The 10,545-nt window shown below is 45.8% G+C and overlaps 1 protein-coding gene across 1 annotated transcript; it reads right to left on the bottom strand.

Moving 5' to 3' along the window:
* Window positions 1-9,322: 9,322 nt before the first annotated feature.
* LOC129010619 (olfactory receptor 10P1) lies at window positions 9,323-10,264 on the bottom strand. Its single transcript, XM_054445106.1, has one exon. The coding sequence runs from the start codon at window positions 10,262-10,264 to the stop codon at window positions 9,323-9,325; it is 942 nt and encodes a 313-aa protein (XP_054301081.1).
* Window positions 10,265-10,545: the final 281 nt, after the last annotated feature.

The following is a 10,545-nucleotide window of genomic DNA, read 5'->3' as shown; positions in this document are numbered from 1 at the left end:
AATACCACAGGTTCTCACTTATAAGTGGGAGCTGAATGATGAGGACACATGGGCACATAGAGGGGAGCAACACACACTGGGGCATTTCAGAGGGAGGAGCCTGGGAGGAGGGAGAGGATCAGGAAAAGTAACTAATGGGTGCTAGGCTTAATACCTGCGTGACAAAGTAGTCTGTACAACAAACCCTTATCACACAAATTTACCTATGTAACAAACCTGCACGTGTACCCCTAAACTTAAAAGTTAAAAAAAAAGAAAATCAGGAAAATCATAGTTTTCAGGTCACTCTCTTAATAAATGCCTCATTTTTATAATTAAAAAAACATTGATTTTCAGTTTACAAAGGTTACAGTGTTAATTGCAGAGAATTTTGCATCCAGAAGAAAACAAAATATTAACACTTTGGTGTTAATAATGCCCTTGGGAAATTATTGCAGTCTGTATATATATATACACATATACATATATATATATACAAAAAATATATATATACAAAAAATGGGATTATATTGTCTAAATTGTTTCGTAAGTTATTTTCTACTTTATTAAACTATATTATAACATTGTTCTACATCAGCAGACTTGTAAAGCATGATTTTAATATCCATACAGCATCCTACTATGTGGATGTACAATTTTTTTTTTTTTGAAACAGAGATTTTTTGCTCTTGTTGCTCAGGCTGGAGTGCAATGGTGCGATCTTGGCTCGTTGCAACCTCTGCCTCCCAGGTTCAAGCGATTCTCCTTCCTCAGCCTTCCTAAGTTGCTGGGATTACAGGCATGTGCCACCACGCTCGGCTAATTTTGTATTTTTAGTAGAGACGGGGTTTCTCCATTTTGGTCAGGCTGGTCTTAAACTACCGACCTCAGGTGATCCACCCGCTTCGGCCTCCCAAAGTGCTGGGATTACAGGCATGAGCCACTGTGCCGGCCAGATGTACAAAATTTTAAACAATATCCCATCACTGGAATTTAACACTTTTTTCTTGTAAATATTACTGAGATGGATATTGTTGCACTTATATCTTTATATATTATTTTATGCTTTTCTTAGCACAAACTTCTAGAAAGCGAATTGCTGGGTCAAAATGTTTGTATGCATAGTTTTAGAGCATTTGAAACATTTTGCCAAATTTCTCTCCACAAAAATTTTTATTGCTTTACAGTCCAATCAAGTGTCTTTCCCCCCATTTTCCCACAATTTTCAGGGTAGGGAAATGGACTAAGAGTCAGGAATGAGTTGGGAGATGGTGCAGGGAAGAGAAGAATGGGGAAGGTATAGATACTTAATATTCTTATGATGCAGAAAGGATCCAATGAAGACACAAACTCACTTTTCCTCAGTTTACTAAGGACTGGGTGGGACGTATTTGGACTGGAAGTACACTATGAATACTAGGGAGCAAAAAGCCCATGTCTGTCCTTGGGAATAGGGGACATCAAAGAAGAGAATAGAGTTCTTTCTTTTAGTGGAAAGTCTAGGAGTAGAGGATAAGGAGCGGCTAAGGAAGGTTGACCAGAAGGCTGGGTTGTAGTTAGCACTATGACATGGTGGTTTGGAGCTTGGCTGTGGTGTTAGGCAGGTCCAAGATCAAATCCTGATCATCACTTACCATCTGAAATAGTAGGAGTTTTCTTTACATCTTTGTGCCTTAAATTCTGCATCTGTAAAGTCATGACAATAATGGTTTCTCTGTATCACAGGGTTGTTGTGAGGATTAAACGTAGCCTTCCTCAGCCATTCTATACCACATCATCACTTGACATATAAATTAACTTGTTTGTTCGTGGCTTCTTTCATTAAAATGAGATGTCCCATAAAGGGGGAAGGGAAGAAACTGCCTGTCTTGTTTACCAGTGTATCCCTAGTGCCTGGCACACAGTAGATATTCAGGAAATATTTGCTGAATCGATAAATAAATGAATATATGAAAGCTGCTTAGCACAGTGCATGTAGATAATAGTGTTCACTAATCTATTTTGATTATACTATAATTGCTACTACTATCATGCATTTGCCTTCTTTTTCTTTCTTTTTTTTTTTTTTTGAGACGGAGTCTCGCTGTCGCCCAGGCTGGAGTGCAGTGGCGCTATCTCGGCTCACTGCAAGCCCCGCTCCCCAGGGTTCACGCCATTCTCCTGCCTCAGCCTCCCGAGTAGCTGGGACTACAGGCGCCTGCCACCTCACCCGGCTAATTTTTTGTATTTTTAGTAGAGACGGGGTTTCACCATGTTAGCCAGGATGGTCTGGATCTCCTGACCTCGTGATCCGCCCGCCTCGGCCTCCCAAAGTGCTGGGATTACAGGCGTGAGCCGCTGCACCCGGCCTATCATTTGCCTTCTTATGAACTTTGATGATGCTTTCAGAGCAGTTTTTAGATGTCTTAGAAGTTTGAGACTTTGTTAAAAAAAATCCCCCTAAAGTTGCTGTAAAGTCTAAAATGTGTTAACGCTGAAGAGAGGTAGGGGAGAAGTGTGTGTGGGATTTGGGGAAGAGAGGTTTTGGAAAACAGGAAATCCTGGTGTGAGCTATGAGGGGGATAACTCAGAAAGGATCAGATGGGCCCTAGGGGCCATGAAAGAGGAGGAAAGAAGCAGGTAAACAATTCTGGGTCAGAGAAAACCTGACTCTGGTAGCTCAAGGAGTTGAGAGGAATCTTGGAAAACCAGTCTTAGGCAATGATCAGGTACCAAAAGAAGCTGAGAGGCCAGAACCACAGGCCAGGTCATAGCGCAGGGGTCGTTGGCTAGGATGCTGCAGGCACTGCTGGCACTGTTGCCGGTGACTCCTCTGGCACTGTGCAGGTGCTGAGGCTGCTGCTGGTGGGCCCTGGATGCCACTGCGGTCATCACCAAAATGAATTGTAAACTTTACTTCTTTGAATCACTTGCACCTGATTCAAAGTCTAAGGCAGTTGCATCTGCTAGGAGTAGCTAAGATCACAGGCCTGTGTCTCGGCTGTCAGAGTTTAGGGAATCCACAAATTTGGGCCTAATGGCTTCTGTAGAAGTGGATAGAGCTTTGTCCCCCACAAGCTCTATCCACTTAGAGCTTAGGGGGAAGACCCTGTTGTTAAGTTCATGGATGGCCTCCTTTCCTGCCATTACAACCCTTCTATTTGTAGGCCTATTAAGAATGAATTGGGGCCAAGCTCAGTGGTCCACACCTGTAATCCTAGAAATTTGGAAGGCCAAGGTGGGAGGATCACTTGAGGCTAGGAGTGCAAGACCAGCCTGAGTAACACAGCGAGGCCTCATCTTTACAAAAATATAAATAAAAAATTAGTTGGACGTCATGGCATGTGCCTGTGGTCCTAGCTATTTGGGTGGCTGAGGCGGGAGGATCACTTGAGCCCAGGAGTTCGAAGCTGCAGTGAGCCTTGATTTTACCACTGCACTCCAGCCTGGGCGACAGAGCAAGCTCCTGCTCCCACATCCCCATACCCACCAAAAAGATTGATTTGCTGGAGAATGAGGTAGATGCAGCCTCCTTTTGTTTTCAGGATGTGCTTGGGCCCCATCTGATTTTACCAGTTTCACTTGTCTATTAAGTGCTATTGGGGATACCTAACTTTAGGGTGAGTGGGTCAAATTACACCCAATTCATGGTGTGCAATACTGTTCCATAGTCACCTGGTGTCCAGTGGTCAGCTGTTCAGTGTATACTGTTGCCTACAAGCAGCCCAAGAGCAGTTTCACAAAAGGATCTTGATTGTTTGCGCCAAAGGGCAAGGTTTGGCTCCCAAATCTGTGATTCACCTCTTGGATTTACCACAGGCTCCAGTGCCACTGACACTGAGCCTCTTATAGTCTGCTGGGCAGTTGGGAGGCCCAGTGGCAGAACTGCAGCGTGGGCCACTGGGAGAGCATTTGCTTCCTCTGGCTTTTAAGACATCTGTTAAGTGGGTTGAAGCAGCCGACCCAAAAGGACTATATGTTGCTTCCCAAATCCAGATAACTACAAGAGGTCTTTTCTTACTGTAGGGAGGAAAAGATGAGGCAACTTGTCTGTAACATTTGAGGAGATACCTTGATATCCCCAGAAAACCTTCACAGAGAGGCCAGGCCCCTAAATTTATCTCCTAGGTATAAATGTACATCAAGGGTACCTGCCATTTTCCTCTCTCCAGATGCTGTCAGTGTAGTTTCATCAATAGAATGGACCAGTGTGGTGCTCTATGGGGTGGTGACCTGATGAAGGTGGCTGTGGATTTGGTGGCGCAGAGCGAGAAAGCCGATGTAACCCTGAGGCAGGATAAGAAGGGTGACCTTGTGCCCTGCCGGGCGACAGCAAGTGGCTTCTGGAATCTTCTCTGCTTATGAGACGGGAAAAAATGCATTTTCTTTCTCAAGATTTGCATACCCAGTCTTGATGAGAGGAAGTGGCTTCCAGCAGAGGAGGCTCCCCGTCCCCGCCCCCCCACACTGTGTGTCACTGATCTCCTTTTCTTGCCTCTCTTTATGCTCCTTAGCTCCTTGGCTGCCCTCATCTTTCTACTTTCTCTAAACTCATGTTTTCAGAGGGAGAATTGAAAGCATGGGCTCTAGAGTTGGAAACTCAAGTCTGTTATTTCCTAGCTGTTTTACCTAGGGAAAGTTGTTTAATGTCTCTGTGCCTCAGTTTCCTCAACTGGTTGAAATTGGCATAACAATAGAGTTGACCTACATGTGGACCTACTGTCAAGCTTAAGGTTTTGGGGCTCTTCATTTGTATGGGTCCCTCATAAAGGAGTGGAAAGAGCCTTAGCAATTGTGTTCCTGTGGTCAAATGTCCTTATATAAATTGCAGAAATGATGTGTTAACTGCAGGCTGTTGTAATGTCTGTCTTTTTCACTCTCGCTTCTTCTCTGTCACATTTCCTCTTGTGCTGGGGGGTGTTGAAGTAGCCATGGATATTTTTTATTAAATAGAGCAGTCCTAAATTGTATGAGCTTTAGGTCCCATAAAATTGGGATCTGTACCTTGTAGAGTTTTTATGGGGATTAAATAAGACAGTTACAGGTTAAGAGGTTAGTATAGTCTTTGGTACATAGCATGTATGTGATGTTACCTATTCTTATTACTATTCATTCTGGTTTGACTGTCTTTCCATGCTTCCTGTTCAGATTCTAATCATCTCAGGTTCTGCCTGCTTCAGATCACTGCACCGTATCTCTATATCTTTTCAGTAGAGAGTGTCTTGGCCACCTGGATTCTGGTTGCAGCAGTGGCATCTCTGGGGGACATTTGTCTTTTTTTCTGTCTGTCCAGTGCCTTTGGAACACCCTTTCAATGTTTGGGAAGTTTTATGCCTCACTGGTCTTCATTCCCCAAGGTAAATTGCTTTTCCAGATTCTACAGAGGAGGATGCAGAATTCACCATCTAATGAGCTTGTAGGGAAGGCATCTGGCAGAGCCCAGGCATGTCGTCCCGAGAGTCAGCTGTAGGCACTGGGCAGTGCTGTGTGAACTGTGCTGCCAGTGCCGTGGGGTTGACACTGGAGCTGCCCTTGCGGGTGCTGAGTGTCACCCTGGCCATGTGGCTGGGGAACCTGGCCCCCTTGGAGATGCTGTGCACTGTGAAATCTTTGAATAATTAGTCTCTGCTTAAGATGATCAGAGTGGGATCTGTTGTTTGCAACTAAGTGTCCTGACTGATGGACTGGTTTGTGGTCTCTGTGTCTCTTTTTGGTGCCTCTATTACCTATTTTCCATACCACAGCTAGAATGATCTTTTAAAAACTCAAACCTGGTCTTGTCACTGAGGATGAGCCCCCAAGTTCTCAAGTGGCCCACAACATCCTTATGGTCTGTACTCAGTGGAGGTGGGAGCACTAGTAATTACCCTGATCCTTAGGCTTTCCACAAGGTGAAGGGATTTTTTATTCCACTCCCAGAGGGAAACAAGGGTAGAAACACTTCCTGCCGTCCTCTCTGGCCCCTTACTTGCTTCTTCATAGGTGGAGGAGTGACCTTAGTTACTCATGGTACTGTAGAGAGCATTTTTGCCGCCTTTGGTTTTTCTTTCAGGTTGGCTTGCCTTTGGCCACATCTACTCTTTTCCCTTCAAATGGTGAGCCCCTGCTTGGAGTGACCTGTAATTTGTATGGATCCTCTGTCTGTAACTGGGAGATAGTGGTGAATGCAGGGAGTATGACAATTATTTTGTTTTTTTATTTTAATTAAAAAAACCTAAATAGAGACAGGGTCTCGCTATGTTGGCCAGGCTGATTTCAAACTCTTAGTCTTAAGCAGTCCTCCTGCCTTGGCCTTCCAAAGTGCTGAGATTACAGGCATGAGCCACTGCACCTGGCCTATTATTTTAATTGACACATAATAATTGTACATATTTGTGGGGTACAGTGTGATGTTTCAATACATGTATACATTTGTGTAATAAGTAAATCAAGATATTTAGCATATTGTAAACTAAAGATGAAATCCTACAACCCCCACCCACTGAGAAACCTTAAAAACTGAGTCCTCAGCCATGATGGAATAGAAGGTCAGACACACTTTATTATACCTCCTCTCTTCTATGGTTTAGACACAACAATTGACCAGCATTAATGTTAAAATAGAGATCATGAGATTGACAGAATAGACTCTTGGTGGCAATAAGATACCAAATTATGAACAGGACTTAAGGCCATGCCAGACAAAGGTTAAGTCACACATTCCTACACTTAAAGAATAAACTACGTTCTAACTGCCACAAGGTTTTCCTTTTTCTCTAGCAGCTAAACAAGCTCTGGCCTCGAGATAAGCAATAGTAAAACAGTTGTAGCTCCTCCACCACCAGACACTTACCGACTGACTCCCCTGTTCCATAAGCCATAACTACAGCTTTGATTGGCCAAATGATTGATTTCAGTAACTTTCTCCTGATAAGAAGACCACTGCCCAGGAACTGCTTCTGCCCAGTTTACAGAGGCTGCACACTTTAATGCCTTTGTGTCTCTGCTTCACCTTTTGATGTAAGGGCCTAAATTGTAATGCATTTAAATGTTAAGTTTGCACCCCAAGGTGAACATGGGTCATATGCTACATACATGCTCATATAGCACCTACATGTTAGGACCACCTTCAGGAATATTCCTAGCTCCTCCCATAACCTACTGAATGTGTACACTTGGCCAACCTGCTTAGCACATAAATCCCTGTTCCACCTCCCTCTCCCTTGAAGTGCCTGCCTTTTGGGCTTTGGCTGGAGCCTATGCTTCCCAGCCTGTTAGAATGGCCACCTTACATGCTGTAACAGTTTTTAAGAAATAAAGCCTCCTGCTGGGGGCGGTGGCTCATGCCAGTAATCCTAGCACTTTGGGAGGCCAAGGTGGGTGGATCACTTGAGCTCAGGAGTTCAAAACTAGCCTGGGCCACATGGTGAAGCCCCGTTTCTACAAAAAAACAAAAACAAACAAACAAAAAAACCCCCAATAATTAGCTGGTGTGGCAGCATGTGCCTGTAGTCCCAGCTACTTGGGAAGCTGAGGCTGGAGGATCACTTGAACCAGGGAGGCTGAGGTTGCAGTGAGCCGAGATCATACCACTGCATTCCAGCCTGGGTGACAAGGTAAGACTCTGTCTTAGAAAAAAAAAAAAAGAAATCTTCCATTCTAAATTTATAATTACCTTATGCCTTTATCATTTCTTTGTGGTGAAAACATTCAAAATTCTCTGTTCTAGCTATTTTGAAATCTACAATACAATATTGTTACCTGAAGTCACCCTATGGTGCCATAGAACACTAGAACTTATTCCTTCTAAACATACCTTTGTATCCACTGACCAAACTCTCCCTATGTCCCCTTCCCCGCTTCCTTCTCCAGGCTCTGGTAACCACCATTCTACTCTCTACTTCTAGGAATGAGATCAACTTCATGAGACTTATTTTGACTGGATCAACTGAGGTCAGGAGTTCGAGACCAGCCTGGCCAACATAGTGAAACCCCGTCTTTACTAAAAATACAGAATTAGCCGGGCATGCCTGTAATCTCAGCTACTTGGGAAGCTGAGGCAGGAGAATCGCTTGAACCTGGGAGGTGGTGGAGGTTGCAGTGAGCCGAGACTGCGTCTTTGCACTGCAGCCTGGGCGACAAGGGCAAAACTTCGTCAAAAAAAAAAAAAAAAAAGAAAAAAAAAAGAAAGAAGTGGGTGCAGAGGCTGGGCTACAGAAGAACACACCGATTCCCATGGTTGAATACTCCTTAGCACAAGAGCAGAGTCTCTGTGAGGGATAAGGACTCCTTGAAGATCACAGGGGTGGTGAGAGGGAAGACTGGGTTCCCATCATTTTCTAAACAGCTCATGTTATTGATGAAATGTTGAGGTCTCTCCTCACTGAAAGCCAGAGTTTCTGGCATTTCTTGGCTAGAGGACACAAAGGTGGTAATGATGTGTGAGAGGTGAGGGAATAGAGGGGACCTGGAACAGCCTGTCTTTTTGCCTCGGCCTTCTGCTGCTCTTTAGCTATGGGGGGCTCCAGGGAATAAAGCAGGAGAAACATCTGTCCCTGGCCTGAGGGAAGTGGGCAGCCGGTGGCACCTCAGCACAGAGGGATGGGAGTGTTTTGCTTCCACCTTGTCCTGCTTCTGGCTCCCTGGTTAGCTCCAGCTCTGGATCCTGCCTCTCAAGCTGGAGGGTCTTCTGGAATCCCTGACCAGCTCTTTCCCAAAAGCACCCAGAGTAGGACACCCCAGTGTGTTTCTGGGAGACATGTATAGGCTGTCCTGGGAGATAGCTTTTCCTGATGTTTAACTTGGTCCTTTTTGATACCATCTGACCATCTTCCCTTTTGTGCTGGTATCTTGGAAAGGAGAGAGCCTTATGACTGGAACCCTCAGATGCCCCTCTTCCTGAAGGTCAAGGGCAAAACAGATGTTCCACTGAGTAGAGGAAAGCTCAGACACAGGTGGTGGAAGAAAATGTAACAGAGGGCTAGGTAAACTCCTCCACAGGCTTTGGGTGGGTCACTTAGTTGGATGTCAAGTTCACAGACACCTGCTTTCATGACTGACATGGACCTCTGGCTACTGGTGCAGCCATGGCAATCACTGTGCTCAGGGATCCAGAACAATCTAGAAGATGCTAAATAAATGTTTTTTCCCTAGGGCAGCAATCACTTCCATCCTACCTTGACCTAATAACCCATGCTCTGATAGTGAGTGTGGACTCTGGGATAAAAGGCAGTATGTAGATTTATCTGTTTTAATTTCAGCACTTTCTTCCAGGAAGCCTTTTCCTTTGAGGTGCTGCATGATTTCTGTGAGAGTGGGGTTTAAATCCAGCCCCTGAAAGCTGGGAGGATGAGCACTGAGTGAGTGAGCAGACATCCGAGTCCCTTCAGGGCGAGGGGTGCTGCCTCTTCACCAGGTGTCGCAGGGCCCTCCTCACGTCCTTGTTCCGAAGGGTGTAGATGATGGGGTTGAGCATGGGTGTGATGACCGTGTAGAAGAGACTGAGGGCGCGGTCTGTGGTAACAGAGGAGCCTGCCTGCGGCCGGATGTAGGTGATGCTGGCTGTTCCAAAGAAGAGACAGACCACAAGCAGATGGGAGGAGCAGGTGGAGAAGACCTTGAGGTGGCTCTGGGTGGAGGCCATTGCTAGGATGGCACCCAGGATGCGGATGTAAGAGGTGACAATCAGAGAGAAGGGGATCATAATGAAGACTATGGTGGCTGTCATCACGGAGATCTCGCTTCTGTGCTTCCCAGCACTTGCCAGCCTCAGTACTGGCAGGATGTCACAGAGAAAGTGTGGGATGATTGGGTGGCTGGGAAAAGGTAGAGAGAAGATGAGGGAGGCATGGGTGGTGGCCGTGATGATGCCTGTGAGCCAGGAGGTGCCCACCATGGCCATGCAGGCCCGTGGGCTCAAGAGGGTGGAATAGTGTAGGGGCTGGCAGATGGCAACATATCGGTCATAGGCCATGGCTGTGAGCAGGCAGCACTCGGAGATGCCCAGGACAATGAAGACGTACATCTGGGCTGCACAGCCCTGGAAAGAGATGGCCTGGGGATGCGGGGAGCCCAGATTGGCCAGGGTCCTGGGCACGATGTCAGTGGTGTAGAAGAGCTCCACCACTGAGAGTTGGCGCAGGAAGAAGTACATGGGGGAATGAAGGGCAGGGCTGACCTGTGTGAGGAGGATGATCAGGGAGTTACCCAGCAAGGTGACCAGGTAGACCAGAAGCACCACCCAGAACAGGGGGCCCTGCAGGGCCTTGAGGTCAGAGAATCCCAGAAGGAGGAATTCAGGCAGTGTAGTATGGTTTTCCCCAGCCATCACTCCAGGCCAGAAGCTGAGGCACAGCCAAGAAGAGAAGTTATTTAGAAATAGCAATCAACATTTCTGTAATTTGGTAAAGCACTTGCCACACAGTTCCTCTCAAAATTAAGTGAGAGAATTAATACCTTTCTCTGGATGAGCCATGGGTCTCAGAGAGATTAAATAATGTGTCTGAGGTAATATCTAGAAAGTGGCAGGCCTGGAACTTGAATCCAGGTCTCTTGACTCCAAATTCGACGGCTTTCTCACTGTTTCCTTTGCTCTCGTCCTGTGTCTGG

The sequence above is a fragment of the Pongo pygmaeus genome, chromosome 10, assembly GCF_028885625.2.
Source record: "Pongo pygmaeus isolate AG05252 chromosome 10, NHGRI_mPonPyg2-v2.0_pri, whole genome shotgun sequence".
Classification (NCBI taxonomy): Eukaryota; Metazoa; Chordata; class Mammalia; order Primates; family Hominidae; genus Pongo; species Pongo pygmaeus.
This window is presented reverse-complemented; position numbering and strand designations above follow the sequence as displayed.

Coding starts and splice junctions, on each gene's coding strand:
- LOC129010619 (XM_054445106.1), bottom strand. CDS start 10,264: ATGGCTGGGGAAAACCATACTACACTGCCTGAATTCCTCCTTCTGGGA.